Source organism: Chelonoidis abingdonii, chromosome 19, assembly GCF_003597395.2.
Source record: "Chelonoidis abingdonii isolate Lonesome George chromosome 19, CheloAbing_2.0, whole genome shotgun sequence".
Lineage (NCBI taxonomy): Eukaryota > Metazoa > Chordata > Testudines > Testudinidae > Chelonoidis > Chelonoidis abingdonii.
Window position 1 is genome coordinate 20,565,701 of NC_133787.1, and position 23,822 is coordinate 20,589,522.

Genomic DNA, 23,822 nt, shown 5'->3' on the forward strand with positions numbered 1-23,822 from the left:
CACCCACATGGACTGGGAGCTCTGGGGGACCTGCCTTTAGAGGCTGGTAGCTCCTGAGAGCTGCGGGGCTGCCTGCTGACAGCTCCAGCCCCGGGGCAGAAAATGTCACAGAGGTCTCTGGAAGTATTGGATTCCATGACTTCCGTGAAATAATTGTAGCCTTAGTCATCATCCCTCAGTACATCTTGTCTTAACGTAAAGCCTCAATGTTACAAATGGATTCCCTAGCAGAAACCTCTGCAGCCTCACGGAGTGAGAATAGAATTGTGAGATTCATGATTTTTGCCCCCTTATTTACACTTGTGCTAAGTACTGTTGAAGTTTTTTGAAGTTTTAAAAAATGTAGTTACGTTTTCACTCATGTTAATTGGCCCAGCAAAAGAATGGCAGCTGCTTTTACCTGTTAGACTGAGCAGACAGTCTGTGATTTCTCCTGCTCCCTAGATAAAGTCATGAAGAAGGAGGACTTCTTTGGGTTCTGCTAAAACCTTAGAAGTTACTGAAGTGATTCATACCTCCAGTAATTATTAATTTTGAATTCATTTTCTCAGATTTAACAAAACCTGTACCCTTTCAGAACAGTTGACATGTAAAGGTTTAGTTTTTCACATTTTTTGCTGTGGACTTAACTAAGAATTATTATTAGAGTTTTTTTATGCTTTCCAAAATCATAATTTCCTCCAATTATCCCTCCTCTGCTACACCCCATCTCATTTCTCCTCCCAGCCAAGAAAAATCACCTTTGGACGGAGACTATATTAATAATTTTGAAATGTAATATTTAATCAATAACTTGATTTAAGCAACGAACATTAAATTTCAGCAACGCTTTTTGGCTTTTCATTAAATCAAAATATCTACCAACTGACTGAAGAGCTTTAATAATTTCATTTCATTTTGTGTCATTTAGTTTTTGGAAATGTCAAAAATGGAAATATTTTTGAAAAGGTAAACATTAAAACGGGACTCAAGGGGAAACCATTTTGCAAATCTTAATTATATCTTTCTCCATCAGTGCTTGCTATGTTTTAGACTGAAACTTGTGGTTTCCTAAGGAAGACGTGAAATTTCATTTTACATGTTTGTGTTGCATGTGGCTTGTTACATCCTGATTTTACCAAGAAATTACTTAAATATTTGGCTGTCTAGCTATTTTATTATTGTATAAATTTAAAGTCATATTCTAAATTAGTTACAACTTCATCAGTAAATTAAGTTTCACCATGTCTTTTTGCTATGTTGTGTGGCAAAGAATATCACATATGGGCTACCTGGCACAATGAGTCTCAATCCTGGAAACAGTCACGCATGTGGATAACTTAATTCACATTAGTAGTCCCATTGAAGTCAGTATTCACATACATAAAGTTAAACAATTAAACTCTGAAAATTTAGCATCATCCTGATTAGGTCAGGAGTCAAAAAGGAGTTTGATTTTATCCAGGACCTTAATAAACATTGAGCTGTATCGCAAAGAACATTATACAGTTTGATTATGGTAATCTGCTCGTGGGAGGGCCTGAACCACAGAACCAAGGTCAAGGCAGAGTTCTTTGCAAAATCCGAGACAGCAAGGCCAGATTCCTAAAGGTAAAAACATTGGGTTTAGATTTATTAGACTATTACTTTAACACCTCATTACTTCCCTTCACTTTCACAAAAAGTATTCTATACTCTCAGTTTTCCTTAAGTAATGTGATTGAAAGAAAATGTTTAAAGTGAGACTAATTCAAGATTAAACTGTCACAAATTATTTTATTACAGCATGTACACAAATTGCTTACATATCTGATCATATTCAGATTACTTTTCAAGTGGTTAATAATGCTACTTAGCACTTATACAGTGCTTTACATCTTCAAAGTGCTTCTCAGGCATTAGCTAATTAATCAGCATAGCACTCCTGTGAGGTCGGTAAGTTAGTGCTACTTATCCCCATTTTACAGATGAAGAAATTTAGGGCTTGTCTACACCACCCAGCATTTAGCGACAAGGCTATGTCGACACAGCCTTGTTGCTAAAAGTCAGCATGTGTGAATGTTCTTTTGTGGTATTTTGTTGGCACTTTTGTCGGTGCTTCCAGCCTCGCGAACGGCATAAGCTTTGTTGGCAGGAGAATGCTCCTGCTGACAAAGACGCGTTCACACTGCTGCTTGTGTCGGCAAAACTTTTGTCTTTCATGGGGGGGGCTTTTTAAAGTACCTGTGAAAGACAAAAGTTTTGGCGACAACTGTGCAGTGTAGACAAACCCTTAGACTGAGAGATGATTTACCCAAGGCCAAACAGAAGCATTCAGTGTCAGAGACTGGATTAGATCTTTTGAGTTCAAGGAAGCACATACAGGAATGGGGAGCTGGTGTGACATGACATACATGCACAGATAAGAACCTATTCCCATGTTACAGTATCAGAATTTTTTGCAATTTTCTGTTCTGTCCTACTGTCCATTCAACCCCATCTTAATTCCTAAGAAGCATATTGTGAGGGCGTGTTGTATTTAGTGATTATATCTCATGACTGTGAGTCAGGAGATCTGGCTTGTATTCCTGGCTCTGCGACTGACTGATGTGTAATTTCAGTTAAGTCACTCAATACCCCAGTAAAATAAGGATAGCACCTCTTCAGTAAGGGAGTTGTGAGTCAATGTTCATAAAGGATGTAGACGTCCTCAGATGGAAGATGCATGAGAGGAGAAAAGAGAAAATAATGATTGGTTGGCTGGAGAATGTGGGAAATGGGTTTAATGTGACTGCTGGAAAGGGGAATTTTCCCCTTTAGGACAGCAACAGCATCTTCTGCTGTGGAACATGGGCATTCTTTGTATCCTCTTGTCTCAATAGCCTGCAAGCTGCGTTGTGCTAGCATTGGGACTGCAGGATGCTTAGAAAGTGAACATGATTCTAAAAATGTAATCTATGTAATTTTAGCCACTTTTGTGTTAGCATTTAGTACAGACTAAAAATAAAGAGTATTGTATAAATATATATTGGTAAGATTAGCTGCATTTATGTGACAAAAGAAAATCTGCTACTTTAATTACAATAGCCACTGTCACTCCTTTGTACAGTATCCACCTCTTAGTTCATCTTTCAACTGTAATGTAGAAATCAGGCCTCACAGTTATCAAATTTAGGGAAAAGGGTTTAAACTTAAAATAGATTCTTGCACAGCATTAATGTAAACTTTCCGTTTAAATAGTTTGAAATAATAAAAATCAGATTCAACATCTATTATTCCATTTTTAAAGTTTGGTTCTTAATCAAGAAGGAATTGAAACTCAGGGGAGGACAATTTGAAGATATGCAAAATAAGAATCATTTAAAAGCTGTTCCTCTCTATTTTATTGTCTGCTGTACATGAGGGAGACTCGCAGTATGATGCCCCCTTGTGGCTACCCACAAAATAAATAGCACAAAGTGAAATAAATAAAAGTGCAGAAGCTCTTAAAGCAGGTGGCACACTTTGTGATCCAACTGAAAGGCATCAAACATTTCTGAAATCAAATATGCAGTTATTGAATCAGGATCTTGAGAAATATTAAATTTCAACAAATCATTGTTGGGGGTGAGCGAGGAAACAAGATACTTGTCTGTTCCCTTTTCATTTAAACTGTGAATGTATTTTCCACAAGTAGATCCTGTTTTAATAACTGAACACTTGATTAGGTAATGTTAAGTTTGCTGCAAGTGTAGTTTAATAACTCTCTACACTTTAAATATTTTAGTATGCAAATAAACCATTGATAACCTCATAAATTTGCAGATGCATACATTGTTATCCCTGGAGGGGAAATAAGTCAGGATTTATTGGTATCACTTACGTTACAGTTTCTTAAAAGTAAAGCAGTATTGGTAGTGTTAGTTGTCCAGACAAAATGAACTTTAACTCACCTGCCCATTTGTTGATTATTTTTATTTAGCCTGGCAGTAGCTGCATAAAAATTGTGGATCTAATGTACACTATTCTTAGCACAGTAGAGCACAGCGTAGAATCCAAAGACCTGTATATATATTTTTTCTCTACTTGTTTCTTTGCTGCTGTATTACCAGTGGTTATCAAAACAATTTGAGTGTCTTAGCAAAGGACATGTAGGTAATGTGTAATTGATCTCTGACTGTATTTTTTAAAATACTGTCTCATTAGTATAGTAGGTCCTTCAGCCTACTAGTATAACAAATACAAATATATTTAAGATGGTGTATTGTAGCACTTCTGAAAGATCCCTCACTTCATCCTGGCCACTGAAAGGTTTGTTATTGGTTCTATCATTCAGTATCCCTTCATGAGGGATTATATCAAAGAATGAAATTATAATTGATTAGTATTATTGATTTTTTTAAGGGGTCATGGAAACAGCATATGTCCATGTGCTCTTTTACTGATGGCCCATTTTTTTAAATAAAAAGCATATGTGCCCGATTTACATATTTACTAATTAAAAAAGCTTCCTGGAAACGTTAAGTAGACTATCATCTGTAACCTTTAACATTGTAGCTAATGGATATAGCCTGGAAATTTTCATAGAAGGTTCTCTAAATAATGTAAAATGATAATGAATATGTAACTAGTTAATATGCAGCTATGAAAGGATTATCATGTAGAGGTTAATGAACATGCTGCTCTTATGGTTTGCAGGGCTTTTCTTTTTGTGCTTTTAGCTCACTTCATGCATGGAGAGTCATGTATTGGGAATGGAAAGCTTCCTGTCTTTTCTTTTTTTGTAGCTTCATCTTTAATGGGGCAATTAAGCTGGAACTTTCTAAAGGATTTTGTAAACATTTTTTGTGCACTTAATTATGTTGTGTACTTTGCAATCTATCAAATCTGAAACAGTGAAATATGTTGATATTATATTCTCTGATTCTTCTACTTGTAAAAGCAGTGCTCTGTTGTGTACTGCTACTGTTACGAAATGTTGCTACTGTATACAACATACAAGGGAAGCTTTATTTTAAAATAGATTTGTGTATGAAGCATTAATAGTATGGTTTTCTGAATGTATATCTTCTAGAAATCTTCCTCTTTGTGCTTAGCATTTTTTTTAAAATTAGCAAATACATTAGGTGAGATTATTTTATAGAAATTAAATGTAGGATTTAAAATTACAAGTCTTCAATAGCAAAGGAAATTTAACCTTGGTGTAAGCACAACCAACTGGATGGCTGAATTTGCCCCAACATGTAGGATTATTATGATGGTAGTGAGACCACAAGTGTGGAACTGATCCTTCAGCCCTTGCACATTTGAATAATTTTTAGCTCTCAGAAGAGTCCTATTCTGGTCCTTTTCAGGCGTATTTTCCTGTTAATTGCTTTCAGATGTTAGCATTCTTGTGGCCATGTGAGAAACAAATATTTGCAAAAATATCTGAAAAATGTTATATTGTGGTGTCTAGACATATTTGAGTGAAATTCTTTGTTATACTTTTCAATATGTGAGTTTTTAAACAAAATGTCCATGCAATTGTGATACAGCAGACCACATCTTGACTGTATGTAATAATGTCTAGTATTACTAAACTGAGGTACCCTCCCAAACTTAAAATTTTCATGTACACAGTCTTAAAAATTTTCCAAACTGATTAATTTTCAGTCTCTTTGGGAAGCCTATATTTTGAAGTAATAAGTGGGCTATTCAGCTTATAATTGTTTCCTTTAAAAATATATATAAAACAGGTAATTTTTTTTGCATTTAAACACTGCAAAATTCATTTGTACTGTTTTAGAATAAAACTATAGGTGAAAACATTTGTAGGTGTACTGATAAAGTAAAACATTTTCAGGGCTGGTTTTTCTTTTAACTAAACAGGCACGGATGTTACATTGTCACCTTGTTATAATTTATATTGGTTTCTTATCCTACAAAACATGTAACATTGAAAATAGATCTGTAGATTGTACAAAATACTAGTATTCTTCTATCATGTGTCACCTAATAGTTATGGAGCAGGTATCGTACCAAAATATGAATTGGAAAGCTGTAATTTGTTCTTCAGTTATCAGTCTGCATTAGTGTTGTGATAAAGTGTGCTGCTTAAGAACTAACATTCACATGCCTTTGCATTGACAAATAAAAATGTATATAGAGAACCTACCAAATCTGTAAAGCTATTGTTCTAGTTTCTGATACATTGACATTGCAGCTGTGTGCTTAGCCTTGTTTTTTCATGAGCAGTTATCTGTTTTAATGACAGGTGGTCACTAGCTGCCAAGAAAAAATCCAGCACTGGTAAGTGAAACATGTTTGATTACATGCTTAAAATACTGATGAAGTAACCTACTTGTGTTCTAGTAAAGTACCAAGCAATTATAGTATTTATAACAATGTTAGTCAAATTCTACTAGTATACTTTAGTTTGGCATAGACCTGACTTATTGCACTGTGCCTTCTTTAATATTTGTATTTTCTTTCCTGTGATATGACTGCTCTAACACACACACATATATTTGAACCTTAAGGTGTATGCTTCTTGTATGCCTCTTCCCTCTTGCCATTTTTTGCACAAATAATCTTGTGTGAAGAACACTGAATCTGCCTGACTGGATAAAAAGGTGTCAGCAATTTGGAAATTATTCCTGGGTGTTTTTTGGTTTTTTAAATTTATTATTTATTTATTATTACTACTACTACTACAGGAAAGAGCAAATGCTTATTTTAAGTAATTTTATGCATATTTAGTGAAAATACAGCATTTCAATATTTTTACAGTAAACTGCTTGGTAAGCCTTAATATGTAATGTTTAGGAAAAAAGTGTCCCTTGAAGCATTATCTCTGGATTGTTTTTTTTTTGTGTGTGTTTTTTGTTGTTGCTGTTTTAATGTGATAATCCATAGTTAGTAGAAAACATGTCTTGTAAATAGCAGTTTCATATGGCGTTTGAGGAAAATGTACATTTAATGGTGAACGAAATCTTATGAGTTACAGTGAGATATATAACATTTGATCTTACAGATATCAAATTACAATATATCCATGCTGTGTTTACCATGATTTTACTGAGAGAACAACAGGAGCTGTTTTGATTATTGTCTGCAGGGTTATTGCAAAATCACAGCAACTTCCCCTTTAGTGGTAGATTAAACCTTTGGTTTACACCATCAAGCGTATAATATTTTAAATTTATTTTAAGAGGCTTTTTCTTCATGCCTGAGAGATCTCCAAGCAAATAATTTATAGTTAGTGTATATCAAATGTTTTTAGTTTAAATGCATGTAAGCTGCAAGCAGTGGATAAGAGTTAAAAAAAAAAAAAATCAGGGCAATCTGTACACATCATCATATTAAATTCTGACTGTTGGCTTGGAGAAAATAATCTAAAAGTAATATGTTTCACTTATGTTTAAAATTCAGAGACTGCATTAACTTTCAGTAAGGAAAGTATCATAGTGGTGCCACTGTTGGTGTTGTAGTTAAATCTGTCAGCACTTCCATAATACACTTTTCAGAAGTTTATAACTTATCCATACCAATTTAGTCCAAGATATAAATTCTCGTTCTGAGAGTCTTCTTTCCCAAAAAATGTTGACCAAAAGCCCAACTTTTTAAACTTTTACAAAATGAAAAGTTTACAAAAAGTTTGTTTTGCTTCCATGAGAATGTCTGCAATATGTTTGTTGGTGTTTTGTTTTTTGGGAAGGTATGGTTTGTTTTAAAAAAAAAAAAAAATTCATATCTAGTTTTTGGATGTCTTTTATAGAGAGTAGGAGAGAAGGATTTGAAATTGGCTGATATATTTTATATTGAAAAGCAGTTTACAGAGCATGCATACAATTTTTGTTTAAAGAAAATGTATTAACACTTGGGGCCACATGGTGCAAGAGCTGAGTGCCTATGTGTTTCAGCTGAATAATATCATCTTATGAGAATCCTTTAAATAGCCAATGACACAGATAGATGTTAAATAGAATTGGATGAATAACAGCACAGTTTTAAAATACTCCACTTTAATAAATTTCCATTAAAAATTCATTTTTTTCTTTTTAATATAATTAACTTATTTTAAAAGTATAGATTCAGAGACATAAATAACTGCTAAAATAATGAGTAAAGCATGGAGTCAGCTAAAGCATTTCCATTTATAGAGGCACTTCATAAGTTGAATGTCATTCCTAAATAAATATTTATTCTGCCTGAAAGTATAACACTGTTGGTTTTAATTTCTTAATTGTCTATGCAACCAGTAGACCCATGAGTTCACATGATCATGTGTCATTAGATGGGGAGAGAGGAAAAACTTCCTACATAAGACTGTTTCAGGCCAATTCAATACATGGATTTATTTTTATTTTTTGGTTCTGTTATGCCTTTTTAGAGCATTGCTGCATTTTCAGAGACTTCCAGAGTAGAGTATGACCAGTAAGATCCACTGAAAAACAAAGATGCATCTTTTAGTCATTCCCCAATACTCTTTCCATTGAACTTTCTCCTAGAAAATGGTAGGCAACCACATCAAGAAATCAGCTTCCAAGGCTCACTAATATAGAATATGTGCAATACAGTAGAATCCTCCTGCTTTTGATGCAGAGCAGGTCCTGCAGCATTTTTATCTGGTTATTCAGTAGTGGGCAACTGCCTAATCCTAAAGGACGCCATCTTCTTTTCAGATAAATGGAGAAATTGCTGTTAAATTTAGGAGATATTTAGCACTGAAATGATCATTTTTTGCACTCTTGTTTTCCTAGGGATTCCCCTCTTTGTATTTCAAATACAGCAAAAGGATTTTAATTGCTTTTGTTTTTGTGCATCTTTAATAAAGGTTTTCTTACGTTAGAATATGAATTGTCTTCATATCATAGGCAAGGTGAGATTTGTGGTGATGGGTTTTGAAAAGTCTATATCTTGATGCTTTTCCTAAACCACACAAAAATACTTAAAAGTTCTTCTGCTACATGTTAGGACTCAGTCTTCAAGCTTGTCACACTTTTGGCTAGTCCTTCAAGAGCAAGTGTTGACCTCACACTACATACCCAGCTGATCATCTGTGGGAAAATGTTTCAAATATTTAATCAGCTATCAAAGAAATGCATCAACATAAACATATTAAGCTTTCAAACTCCAACAGAGATGACCACTGGTAATTGTAGAGTCCTTTTAACAAAAAGCTGGAAATAGTGCAATGTTAAAGATCTTTATCGAGCCTTCACTTCCCAGTTCCTAATTAGATGGTTATATATATAAAAAAGAAGGAAAATAAAAACTTCTGGCTCTGATTCAGGGGACCAAAACTGCTAGAAAAATCTGTCTTTTATTTTTATATCACTTCCAGCTTTCTAGTCAGCATATTAGCTGAGCAGGATAGACTAAAGGAGAGATCCCTTACAGAATATAGGTGGGATAACCACAATAAAATTTTACATTCCATACAAAAGCTAACCATTTATTTTCTTTTCTCAGAAGAAAAAGATGGCAGATCTTCAGTGATGTGTCTTAAGGATTCCTGTTCCAAAAAACCTATTTAGAAGAATGAATGATCTGTTTTCCCTTGACCTCCATCCCCCACACTTCCAACTAGATTTTCTTGTCATAGTAGCAAGCTGAAACAGATTGTCCCCATTTGTTTGGGGGATATAAATTTGGTATGACTGCATCATTGCCAATTTTCCATAAAAATAGGAATATCGTTAGGGGCAGAGAACAGAGCTTAAGACTTTTTTTCTTCTATTAACAATAAGTTTTCATCATATTGCGTCTCTTCCAAGACACTCACTGTACTTCGTAAATGTTAATGAATTTACATTACAACGGTGCAGTGAAGAAGGTGAATATTATCTGCATTTTACAGGTGAAGAAACTAAAGGGCAAGGGGGCTTGTGTGAGATGTGTCAGGAAGTGTGCAGCAGAATTTGAGTAGGACCCAAGTCTTCAAACACTATTTTGTGCTTTAATCACAGGGGGTAAAATTTCCAAAAGAGTCTAAGTGATTTTGGAGCCTAAGTCCATGGCAACAGTTCAGCATCTTAGACATGTGCTTTGAGAATACAAAGTACTGCAGATACCTTATTGAGTGCTTGAATACTGCAAGGTGATAAGGTTTGGTGTTTCTACTAGTGACCACTGTAACGGTAATCTTTCAGAAATTAAATGAGACAAAAAATTGTGGGATTATTGCAACTTTTTTCATGGTCCCAAAATGATCAGAGATTCCACTTTATTTGGGAATTGAAGAAAGTCAGTAGTTGGTGGTTGTTTTTTAAGATGTTCATATTGCAGTTTCTTCATCCACCTGGTCAAGCTAGGTATCTACTTCTAGTAAACAAATATACAGGATGCCTACTTCAACATCCTTAGAAAACCATCGGAATTTGCATCGTTTGGTCAGCATTTTCAGTTTATTTCCATGATGCTGGCTTCCATCCTAAGATTAAATACAGGTTGAACCTCTCTAGTTTGGCACCCTTGGGACCTGACCGGTGCTCCAGAGAATTTGCCAAGCCACGGGAGGTCAATGCAGAGTGCCAGTGGGTCTCCATAGGTGCAGGAAGTAGGGTTGCTTGGGGTGCTGCAGCCTGCCCAGAGGTTCTGATGCCAGCCCCAGGTCCCAGCCACCAGCCCCAGTTGTTCTCCCTCCTTCCTGCAGCTTGAACGCTGCAAATCATGTGTTCGCATTGCTCCAGAAGCGCTGGGACGGAGGAGGAAGTGTTGGTAAGCGTAGGGCTGCTGGCGCTCAAGAGGCGCGTGGGGAGGAGGGCAGAGAGGAGAGCTTGGTGCCGGTGGATGCTCTGCACCCACTAATTTTTCTCTGTGTGTGCTCCAGCCCCAGAGCACCCATCGAGTCGGCACCTATGCTGGACCATGGATGTTGCTGGACCAGAGAGTGCCGGATTAGAGAGGTGTACTCTGTACAAAGATTACATGAGGTGCTGTATTGGGGCAGAAGAATATCCTCTACCCTCAAATGTATATGTCTGATAATGCAATACACGTGGTAGCTGATAATTTACCTTAAAAAAGTCTTTTTTACAACACACCAGTTTCAATATTCTTTCAGAAGAGGACTGGTTTCTTTTTATTTGTTTTTATTTTTACTGCTAGCAGACAAGACAAAATTCCTTAGGTAACTGTTTCTCTCAAACTCAGAGAGTTTCTGATCTTTTCACAGTCCACTATTGGGATTGTTTGGCCAGTTTGACCAAGACATTTCTATTTTCTTTTGCCCCTTTCCCAGCTTTGTCTCAGCGACCTTTCTTGAAATGGACCAAATACCTCTTCCGCACCTCACTGGCCTATCCTAAGTAAATTGATTTTGTGACAGAAATCTGACAGATTGGTGGAAGGAACCAAACCGAACAATTTGGAAACTTGGTGCAGAGCAGCTATCAACCATTTCATTATCATGAGTAAGAATAGTAGTAACAGCTGAGGGCCTTGCACAGCCTCTATGGGGACCTTATGCATGTGGATCCATGTCATGCCTGATCTTCTGGCTGCTACCCTACTGTGCTATGCCACTAGCTGCCCAGGTTGCTGCAGAAAGTACCAACATGGTCAGAGCTCCAGAGCATGCAGGGTCGGAATTCTCATGGCCAAGAGTTAATTGAATCACTTTGGCTTACAGCTTTTAAAGTTATGGAAATGTTTTTCTGTATCTCTTTTTCTGCTGGTGCATGGTTGTGTGAACTCAATCTCGATAGGTGCTATTAGATATGCTACTTATAAGTAGAAAACATATTTTGGGGGAGTATGTTTGAAATTATCCTGCTTTGCAGTGTAAATTACTGAGATCCCTTCTGGCACTGACTTTCTTACTGCACTTGCCCATAATAGGGAGTTTGTTGTCCTATTCAAGACACTTCCAAGATCACAAATTTGTTCATGAGTTGCTATATAGTAGAAATAGATACTGAAAATGCTCATCCAAGTTGATGGGAAAAGTCGTGTACAAAAATTCTGAGGAATACATTCTATGGGAAAGAAAATTTCTATGCAGAATGTTCTAAAATGCCCAAAAGAAGAGTAGAGCAATATGTAAATATGCAACAATTGAGCATTAGTAATTTTTTCTTGGTCAGGAGAACTAGAGTAGTGTTTCACATCTACACTCCTTGTTGATAGGTCAAGAAGCTACAGTAACCCTATGATCAAATCATCATCTTTCAGGAATGTTGACTGTCCATGGGGAGAGAAAATTCAGCTAGAAATCAGATTTAACTTTAAAGAGTATTGCCCCACATTTAAAGCCCACATTGATTGTTCATTGCAAATAAGGTTTTGAAGATTCTGCCTCTTCTAAAATATAAGCTGGAATTCCAGTTTGTCTTCTAAATTATGATGGTGATTTAATTGTTGAACCCCATTCAGGGTGCTGTGAGACCTACAAAATACAGAGGAAAGCACTATTTTTTTCCCCCAAGGAGCTTGCAATTCAAAAAGATGAGCTTCCAGTCTAAAATGAATGATGTCTATAGCTGGGCCATCACAAGAGTTTTTAAATAAATTGTTAAAAATGTTAAAGTAAAAAAATTAATCTTCCATAATATAAAATGTATACAGTTATGAATAAAAACAGTTCTCCCTCCCATATCTTTCCATGGAGCACTGAAAATGCATCAGCAGAAAACCGTTAATTTAACTATTTTACATTTAGAAATAATTAAACTCACTTGAATTTGTCAACAGGAGGAAGGTGGAGAATGATTATGAGGCTCTTCAAGAACGTCTCAATACGTTGCCTGATAAACTGTCTTATGATATCATGGTACGTACAGTATAGTTCATTCAAAATAATGGACTAATAGTTTTAGTATCTGAGGTTCCTGCACTGGCAGTGAGGTATGTTATTCAGGTTTACCATATAGTACTTAGTAATGATACATTAATTATAGTGTTAGTGAAACCTTTGCGTCTTTTTCTCTCTCTCTCTTTTCAAATCCATAATAAATTATAATGTTACTGACAATTGAGAACTGATGACATAAATGTTAGCACAAAATATGTCATATTTGGTATGCAAATCTATTATACCGAAAACTGTAATTATGACTGAAATATGGTACTTAGTCATTTCCTGTTAGCCATAGAAAAAACAGGCCATAATATTTCCTGATTCATGGAATTAAACTCTGCGACATTGGTTTTTATTAAAAAGGTGGTGCTAATTGTTGTTTTAATAATTTTCACATTCACATAGTGAGTTCTTGTGCTTTGAGTCATTCCTATCAAGAATACTTTAGCCTTGAACATCCACCAGAATTCAAGTTCCTGACTTTACAAAGTTACAATTTCCTTGTTTGAGGCTATTTTATGCCTCATTCAGAATACACTTCGAAAGGGACTGCATTGCCCAGTGAATTGGTAATGGGATACAGAATCATTTATCTCTAAGAGATCACTTCAGAACTACTAAATAAAATTAGTAACCATCTGCAGGTTAGGTGACATATCATAATGTGAAGCAAACGAGTAGTTTCAGTCCACTTCTAGATACATCTCCCGTGCTGCCCACTGGCATTCAGGTTGTCGTTCTCAACAAGGGAAGTCAAAGGCTAAAGTGAGCATGAATACTGAACTACATTTTCACACAGGTTTTGGGAACTGTAGGGCATTGGTGAGCTACCTTGGTAGAACAGATGTATACTGCCTGTTTCGTGAATAAAGAAAAGACACGTGTTATCAGTTCAGCACCTATCCACAGCATTAACTTTACTGGAAAGGGGTGTGTGTGTGTGTGTGTACACACACACAAATAAAATGTGGAGAGTTTGCTGTTATCTTATACTTGAGAGCAAAATGGGTATGCAAAACAGTGCAAAAACCACCACACTCATCTGGATGTAGTTTTTGTTTTAAAGTGACAGTGTCAACTCACATTTGCAGTTTTAAATATATATTAACAATCCCTGTCCCTTATCCAGCTATCTGCCTATATTTTTAATTTTATACACAATATTGCTTTTGGTGTGTATAAGTGTTGCAAGCTGTTGTTTTGAAGGCCTTTGTAATTTGAGCCTGGGAGAGTACATCTTTAAGAGGAGTATCCTCCACAGAATCTTTCCTCAAGATGGTCTCCCACCCCTCCTACCCTCCACTCGCCAATATATGCTCCAGGGATTGCCACCTAGCGGCTTTTCCTTCTGGAGAAGAGGAACTACCATGAGAGGACGAGAATATATGGTCCAAATTCCCTGCACTAGGATATGAGAGATGAAGAGGTGCTGTTCCTGCCCTCAAGAAGTGAGGGAAGATGTTGATCCGGGAAGTGTGTCTGAAGTGAGGAGAAGCTGGTCCAAGGTTGCAGAGTGACAACTCTTTCTCCGCAGTGGAGAGTTACTTGTCCACAAGCTGAGCTAGGTGGTAGCTGCTGGACTTGTTCCTCCTTCCGCTTCTCTTCAGCTGGATCACAGCTGATGGCTAACATGTGTGACCTTTCCCCTTTGAAGTTGAAGCCTGAATGAGAACCAGATATGGGAGATGAGGCTAGTGGGTGGGCAACTAGTACATCAGGGATAAGGGTTAGTGTGGGGGAGGGTCTAGTGCTCATAAGGCCTGAGTGGGCCTAGCTGAAGTGGGTGGTTTGGGGTCTGCCTGTGGTTCGTGTGTAAAGTGAGCTGGTGTTTGGAATGGGTGGAAGGATCATAAACGTAGTGACATGTCTGCTGCAAACTTTAAGAAAACGGGATACACACTTTTAAGAAACGTGTCTTAAGTAATATAATTTATTTGCCACTAATTATTTACTCCCATTGCCAGTACTCAGATTTTAAACCATTTATTGCTTCCTGTTCCTTTGAGTTATTGGAGGAAGACATATATGACTTCCAGAACATTGATTGAGGATGGTGTACCCTCATGTTGGTGAATGAGAACAGGAAGTGTGTGGAGTAGTACACAAACTCTCCCACTCTACAGAAGTACTGGCAGGTAGCAACAATCTTAGGCTGGAGACAAACAAATTTAATTTGGGGAGAAATTGGGGTTTCTAAATACGGGGTAGTAACGCAACTAAATAAAACAATTGATATTTGAGTTGACTGTTCCTTTAAATAATATTTTTGTTATAAATCTCAGCAACGTTATACTTGACTGGGAAGTGAAAACGTTTATATGTAATAAATAGTTTACAGTCATCTAAACGAGATACAATACTTTAATTTAATAAAACTTAAGTAGTAATATAGTATGACTTTTTGTTTTCCTGTCCGCATCCATTAGTACTTAAGTTTTATGCCTCAGAACAGTTTTCTGGTTAAATATTAACCTGTTCTGTTTATTACAAGTACAATATTAAATTCAGACTGTGATTGGGATTCAGATCTGGTAGTTTGAATGTTTATCATGTGTTTGTCATTAAATAACTGTGCTATAGAATTTTGAGTCCTTCTAACCCTGGTTGAATTTTAATTTATTTGTTTGGCTAAGTGGTCATTAATGACCATCTAATTTAATTTTTAATAGTGGTTTTTAGCTGTTTGCTTTCTGACTTTGACAGGTACCTTTTGGTCCCCTTGCCTTCATGCCAGGAAAACTTGTCCATACCAATGAGGTCACTGTTCTGCTTGGGGACAACTGGTTTTCCAGATGCTCAGCTAAGCAGGCCATGGGCCTGGTTGAGCACAGGAAAAAACGTATGTATATTTATAAACAATTATTATTTAAGATTCAAAATTATTAGCTCCATATTAAAAATATGTAAAACTGGAGGACACAATTTTTAAGTATCCTTTGACATTGCATTTCTTTTAAAGATATATACATCTGGTAGTATGATTAAAAAAAGTTTAAGTAGTTTTTACAGACTACAGTATTTGGTTTGATGAACTGACTTAAGAAAATCTGGTTTGGAAATAATTATCTGTGCAGCACAATTCCATAAGATATCAGGTAAGAATGGGAAATATGGTTTGTTTTGTTTTGTTTTTTTAAGCACTTATCAAAACTAGGCACTCTAAAATAAACAATTTTGTAACAATTTAAACTTATACCAAAATCCAGTTGTTGGTGTTTACATTAGTAAGCCAACACAAGAAGATGATCAGTCAAAGGTTGTTCAGGTATAAAGTTAAACCTGTAAAAACAAACAAACCATTCTGTTAAAATCAAGTGTTCGCAAACTTTCATAGTGAGGACTGTGTCTACAGACAGTCTCTTGGACACCACGTTTTCCATTTGTGATCATGTTGACCGCCTCTTTTTCAGCTCACCCTACATATCCTCTCTGTAAATTACCGCAGTTGCTTACATGAAATAATAATAAGAAAATATTTATTTCTTTTAACTTTAATATGCAAATACTTTATTCTTTTTGAAAAAAATGAATCACACTCTACTTTTGCTCTTCATTTAATCTCTCTCACTCTCATGTGTGTTGCTTGTTCTTCCCTGGCACGTAGTTTTCTTCTCTTTTCCTTCTCTGGACATGCTGCTCAGTTCCTTTTGCTCCATTCTCCTGGGAACACTCCACTTCCATTGGGGGCAAGCAGATCAAGTACCACTGTACGCTCCTGTGTCTTTCCTCCTTTTATGTAGCAGCAGCCCCTAGTAAAGGCGGCTGATTGACAGTTCATTGTCTCCAGCTAGTTTTACTTGTCACCAGACTCTTTGCTTTAAAGAGCCTATGTGTCTTTAGAAGCTTTTGGAAAGGGAGACAGCCAACTATGTGATCAGTCAACTTTTTGGACCACCAGCAAGTGTTCTTCACACCGCAATTTAGCCTGAAATATCAGTGTAGAGGTCAAAGAAGGAAAAAAGTAAATTTCAATTTTAAAATGGGCACTTTTTAGCTATGAGCTACTAATATATTTTTCAGATTATCATTTTATATATCAGTTTTACTTCAGAAAGTTTTGTAATCTGCCTTGTAATGAAAAGACATTCAGACACCAGTACTTTTCAGTACTTTCATTTACCCTGGTTAGTGATCCATGTTCCTGCCTGTAGTGGAAAACCACAGAGGCTCCCCCTCTCTGTGTGGTTTAATTGATGTTTATAAATAGTAGGCATGCATATATGAAAATAAATTTCTTGTTATCTTACTTAAAAAAATTCTTTATGAAGAGTTTTAACAAAAAAGGGTAATTTGTATTTTATCTGTTTTATTTCTTTATCCTGTTCTCTGGGAATCACATAGCAGCAGTTTCTACGTATCAGGGAAAACTTCCTTCTTCATCATAACCTATGTTACTTAATGTGACTTTTGCTAGATGTGAGATCCAGTTTCCTTTTCTGTTATATCTGACCAGTGTTGCAGGATATTTTTGTCACCACTAAATTCATTGAAACTCACTTGACCTTTGCATAGTAGATGTCTGATAACACCAAGTACTCTGCAAGAACACATGCACTAGTAGATGTGGGATTTTTTTTTTTGCTGATCTTTTAAATTGCATTAGAATATGAACTCAGAAGTTTTAAGTTCTTTTGAAGCAAAATAGTGAAGGATCTCTAGATATAAGTACTCCATTCTGACAATGTCTCAAATATCACTTTTTGTCCGTATGATGGTTGCCTGTGGGAGGCTCCAAAACACTGATATTAACTAAAAACTTTCATTTCAAATACTAAGTACAGTTTCTGTATAAGAACCTTATTAACATACATGACACAAAAATAGGAATTCTTTTCTGTTGATATAATCACCCATGAAAATTAAATACATGGAACTACAGATTTATGAAATTCCTTCAACCATTTTCTAGTAAGATGAAGCAACTAAAAATAGAATTGTAAATAATTTCCCTGTTTTAGCTTTTCTACTTTTTTAAAAAATGGTATCTTAGATACATAAAATAATTGCAGGCCATTGGTATAAAATGTGAACTAACCAGTGGTAACACTTTGTAAACATGAACAAGTGTTACTTCATAAAAGATTTTGTAAAATATACTTTACGTATTGCAGTGCGGTTGTTTTAATTGGCTAGGTCTCATTGATTTCAGTGGGATTTTTGTATGTTATAAAAGTGGCTTCATAATTTACAGTGTGATAAATATTGGCATTATCATATTGGTGCATCATTGTTGGATTCCAATACCCCTTTTTTTAGTTTCAAACACAATATTTATCATAGGTCCATCCCCATGGGAAAAGAGGAAAAGCTGTTTCAAGGGATCAAACTCTTGCTGTCACAAAAATGATGGGCAGTAGAGTAAAGTCCCAATTCAACAAGCCTGTGCTTAAGGCTAGCACATGCTTTCAGTCCTTTGCTGAGTTAGAATTAAGGTCAAATGGGCAACAGTATAGGAGAGATTCAAGATGAAATTTATTGTGATTAAAATATGGGGATTTCTATTGATGATTTTTTTCTTCTAGGACTTATACTTTATGTAATTGACAGTCTCATACTCATATTTCCAAACACTAGGTTTTTTTTTTGTAGTATTGGATATTTTTAAGTTAAAAGATAAATAGAATTTTTGACAATACAAATTATTTTCTCACATTAGCATTATAAAAAGAAGATGCCAGATATATCAAATGATGCCAGATATATCAAATGATACCAGCAGAATAGTGTCAAGATCATTAATATTGTGAGTAAAAGTAGGATATTTTTACTGTTTGTAAGTTAAAACAATTACTTATACATTAAATCATTCCCTTTTCTCTTTACTAATAGCCTTTAAACTAGTTCTTTAAAAGAAATTGTTGGTTAAAAATGTTGCAGGGACATCTTTTGTCTCTCTCAAACAGAGAAATGCCCAGGTACAACAGAAGAATTTATCAGTTGAAATTTATTTAATGGGTGATTAAAGTATGACTGATATTGAGTTTTAAATTAAATGGTTTTAACTGAGATAACTTTAGAAAAATACTCATTTCAGTGCATGAACTTTTGTTGTTGTTTAACTTTTGAGTTAGACCTTGAGCTATTCAGTAGTCTGATTGGTTGAAACAGATTTCAACTGTTATAACATAGGATAATTATTGTTCTCAAATGTTACTCTTTTCATAAAATATTGATCATGTCTCCCTATATAGCATTTATGTACATTGCAATAAATCTCTCATTTACTATACAAGTATATGACATCCTTAGATGTTCAGATAGTTATAGAACATTTAAAAGTCAAAACTAGATCTAATAAAGTTTGTAGAAAGACAAGTATATTTTTAAATTAAAATGTAATGAAATATAGTAGTGTGTACAATCTAGTATTACAGGTAATGGTAACCACTTTACATACTTGCTCATGTATATAAATGAGAAGAAAAAAGTGAAGTAGATTAAAGATACACATATACCAAATTCCATTATAATAAAAGAAATTAGCTTTTTAAGTATGTCACAGTTTAGCACAACAATAATGCTATAGTAGTTCTTTTTCTTACAATTATCTTGCTTAAGGTACTTCATAATATTTCTGTTCTCCTTAAGGCATGTCTGTATTGTTTCAGAATTGAAAGAGGGAATAAAGATTCCTTTTTGTGGATATGGGATTATACCCTTTACGTGTTTGTGATGATATAATTTAATTTCCTCCCTATATCAGTAATCGCATTAATTTCTTAAAATGGGGAAATTTTCATGACAGTAGTCCATGTGATAGTTACTATAGAAAGAAATTAAACAGTTTTTCATGTAAATATTTGTGGAATAATTCAGTATGTTTGATATTCCAAATGTCTGAATACTTTAAAAGGTGGGAAATTAAATCACAAGCACCACCCCTTTCAGAAAAAAAAACCCAGAAACTCCCCCCCCCCCCCAACCCAACAACCTAGAAGTGGTTTATTGTGTTAAAATCTGTGGAATAAAAAGGAAAAGTCTACTTAAAGAACTCTTGAACTGCTTAATAATTGTACTTCCAATATATGTAAGAATTCCCCTTGCAGTGTGATGCTGCAAATGAATTCATGAAATGAAAATACTGATTACATTAACATACAGTATTGTGATAGTACCCAATTGTAAATTGCAGTATGTAACCTTTAATACAAATATTTGTGTCAATCAAAATTGACCATGTCTTAGGTTGCAGTATTACACAGTGTTTTTCGAAAATCATTGTTTGTAATAAGATAAGACCAGGCAGATAAGAGAAAAGGCTGAATTTGTTCATTATCAGTGTTAAAAGAGAGAAAAATAAATAAAATAAAAGATTTCCATTTTCTGTACAAGAATAGGTAGGATCTACGGGATCAACACCTTTATCCTTTCATCTGGGGTATGTGAAAGTATACCCCAGATGTATAAAACAGAACAGTTGACATTTACTCATTCACCATTTTTTTGGGAAAGAAGCATAAGAAGATGGGTAATGTTATGGAAGAAAACTGTCCCTTGTTTTACTTTTAACTGTTGGTTTGTGCATCTGTGTCTGTATGTCTGTTTAGATCTTCCTGTGAATTGCAGAATTACAGAACTTTTTTTAGTGGCTGCTTTTTGAAAAAAACATTCCACCTGTTTATTTGATGAACCCTATCACGTCCTCATTTATTGTTGTTATATAACAAACTGATTCTTGAGATCTTAAAAGGCCCTAAAATTGGCCAGCAACTCCCAGGAGGCATTCAGCTTCTCATAGGACCATGGCCTAAGCATTTTAACCAATGTAAAGAGGAAGAGAGCAAGGAGGAAAGGTTCTTTCCAATCAGTGCTCGATAAATTCAGACTTTCCAAATATCAGTGAGGGAGTTGTCTAAGGAGTTGTCTACACAGAGTTCTTGTAAAAAATTGAGCCTATTTGTTTAGAAATCAGTATAGTTAAATTGGTACATCTCCTTAGTATGGATGCTGTTATATTAGTAGATGGACCTAAGAGGCAAATTTTAAAGATTTATTGTAATTGCTCAGATAAGAAGAAAATTTACCAATCACATAAAAGGTTTAAACCCAAAAGGAATCTTCGTTCTCTTTGAAGCTTGGAACAATACAACCCTAAAAAATGTTTGGTTGAATAGAGGAGAGTTTTGAAAAGCATCTAGTACTGTAGGTAGTTTTTCAAAGCTACAGATCTCATTTGATCTTAGTGACCGATAATAGTCTGTTGAATTAATACCAGTTTTAATTTTAGTTATAAACCAGTTAAGGTTTCTTAAGTGCCAAATCCACCCGCACAAACCTTTAAAAGCAAGGGAAGTAACAAGTTAAACGAACTTCCTTTATTGTGCTTTAACGCCCACTCATCACATTAACTGTTCTCTGCACTCTCTTCCATCTCCAACATATTATGAAATAGAATACACTCATCAAATTGCCAAAAAAAATCCTTAACCCCAACCTCGGTAACATTGGCATATATTTACTGTGTACGTTCCTCAGTAATGGTAGCATGTATTGTATATATTATGTGTGTGTTATATGTGTATGACATGATATATTATTTGTTCATGGGGTAAGTCACCATTAACTATATATAATGAAGGGTTCTAAACCTCTAAATATCAGTTGTACAGGAAGTTATACACTTCGGCTACACATCCAAACCAATGTCTCAAGGGGAGACTTTCTTAAATTTTCCTTCAGTGTTAAGCAAATGTACCTAAATCTATTTTTAGAAGGGTTTTATGTGGTCTCAAAGACCACCAAGAGATTAACTTGAAAAAAGCAAGGCAGACCAGTTGATACAGCTCCAATCCATTTCTGCTTTGTCCTGTTTCACATAATTTTAACCTGTTCTCACTATTCTTATCTCCTGCAGCCATTTAAATTCCAAAGTAACAGACAGAATCCAGTAGTAACCAAAATAGTGTCTGTGGTTCCCCAAATCCTTATAGACGACACTCCTAGGACGTTAACATCGAACACAGATAATTACAGTTTGTATCCAGCCAAGTTAATTAACCCATTGAAACCAAAATGCGCAAATCAGCATTCATGCCAGTTTGGCATTGTCGTGTCTTGTAAAAATGGTCTTCAGAGGGCTTTATTTCAACGTGATAAAATGCATTCTCCTGCTAAATTATAGTTTTTCTCTTCTTAAATCAGAGTTGGTAAGACTAAGCAGAGGAAGTATCTTTAAAATGGCATTTCATACTATAAAGATAAAAATCTAATCCTTCCAAAGGATTAGATTTTTATTGGTAAATGTTGATTTTACTATAAACACACAAATTAATGAAAAAATTACAAATAGGTAAAATAAGATAATTGATGATCATAAGAAAAATGCTGCTTGAAAACTTATAAGTTGTATTTTTTCACATGATGTTGACAATTTGTGGTTTTTACTGGTTATAAAGCTTTAACTTTTTGAATCTCAGCATCTACTATTATTAAGGAATTATTGCCTGACTCTGACCTTAATTTTGTGCTGCTGTGAAAATTTAAATCAATCAAATAGGAAAAAAAGCTTAAAAACTAACATTGATTTTTATCCTTCAAAATTATAAACAAATACAGATCAAATTCTGCCAAGCCTAACTATAAACTAGGCCAGCTAAGGAATTCGTACTCAAAAAGTCTCTTCAAACTGATAAAATGGCTTAAAGGCTGAGAACGAAACATAAAGAAAGCTCAGTTAGCAATTGGTTTCTGTAAATATTCACAGATTATGCAGAAGAAATCTACAAATAATGTTTTTTGATTGTAGCAACTTTCTCTCCTTTTCTCAGTTCTAAAAACCAGTCCTAGAAATTCCAACTTGTCTGTAACACTAAACTACCTTTACTGAGTTGTTTAACTCAGGGCTTGTCTACACTTGTAATTAGCAGTGCTGCAACTGTCTTGCTCAGGGGTGTGAAAAAACACACCCTTGAGCAGAGCAAGTTGCAGCACTGTAAAGTGTCAATGTAAACAGTGCCCCAGTACTGGGAGCCATGCCCCCACCTACGCCCCTGGTTGAGGTGCTACATGACCTACGCCCCTGGTTGAGGTGCTACATGACCACACAAAAGCATGTAAAAGTGCTGATGATTTTTTAGCGTTGCCAGTGTAGACTAGCCCAAAGACATGCAAAGAATATTAGAATTCACCTGAAAGTCACGTCAGCCTTCCCTAAAATAACTCAATGTGACAAAGTTGGACAACTTCTAGTTCTGTCCTTCTTCAAACCATACAGGAGCTTGAGGAGGAGGAGGAGAAGGTTATGAAGCCTCACTTTAAGGACATGTTTTCTGTTGGTGCTCATTTAATAAGGAACTGCAACTCTTTAAATGGGTTGTTTCTATTTAAATCTGGAGGATTTTAAAATTCAAATATATCAAGGCCTGTACAAAGACTTTTAAAATATATAAGGCCAAGTCTAAAGCACAAAATTTTGTGCTCTGCTTCCGGGTTACATGCACCCATCATTGTGCCATGAAACTGAGGCTTCGTAACTAACAACCTGAAGCATAAGAAGCGCCCTTCCTTTGAGTAATGGAAGATCTGTATCTTCTATCTATGGCCTGGTCTACACTACGCGTTTAAACCGATTTTAGCAGCGTTAAACTGATTTAACACTGTACCCGTCCACACTACGAGGCCCTTTACATCGATATAAAGGGCTCTTTAAATCGGTTTCTGTACTCCTCCCCGATGAGAGGAGTAGCGCTAAAATCGGTATTACCATATCGGATTAGAGTGCCTGCAAATCGATGGTATTGGCCTCCAGGCGGTATCCCACAGTGCGCCACTGTGACCGCTCTGGACAGCAATCTGAAACTCGGTATGCAGTGGCCAGAGTAAACAGGAAAAGCCCCGCGAAATTTTGATTTCATTCCTGTTGCCCAGCGTGGAGCCTGGTCAGCACGGTGGCAATGCAGTCCCAAATCCAAAAGAGCTCCAGCATGGACCGACGGAGAGAACGGATCTGATCGCTGTATGGGGAAACAAAGCTGTTCTATCAGAGCTCCGTTACAGAAGACAAAAGCCAAAGTGTTGAAAAAAAAATCTCCAGGCTACACAGTGCGCGTGACAAGCGTAACGGGAGCCAGAGACTCAATGGACACTCATGGAGGGAGGAGGG

At 35.7% G+C, this 23,822-nt stretch overlaps 1 protein-coding gene across 2 annotated transcripts in view; it reads left to right on the plus strand.

Moving 5' to 3' along the window:
• Positions 1 to 23,822, plus strand: part of URI1 (URI1 prefoldin like chaperone) — a 59,704-nt gene that overhangs the window by 10,660 nt on the left and 25,222 nt on the right. For both annotated transcript variants that reach the window (XM_032764172.2, XM_032764170.2), the window contains exons 2-4: positions 6,194 to 6,228; positions 12,616 to 12,694; positions 15,425 to 15,560. In XM_032764172.2, the coding sequence (XP_032620063.1) occupies positions 6,194 to 6,228; positions 12,616 to 12,694; positions 15,425 to 15,560 (250 nt within the window). The remainder of the gene's footprint in view (positions 1 to 6,193; positions 6,229 to 12,615; positions 12,695 to 15,424; positions 15,561 to 23,822) is intronic.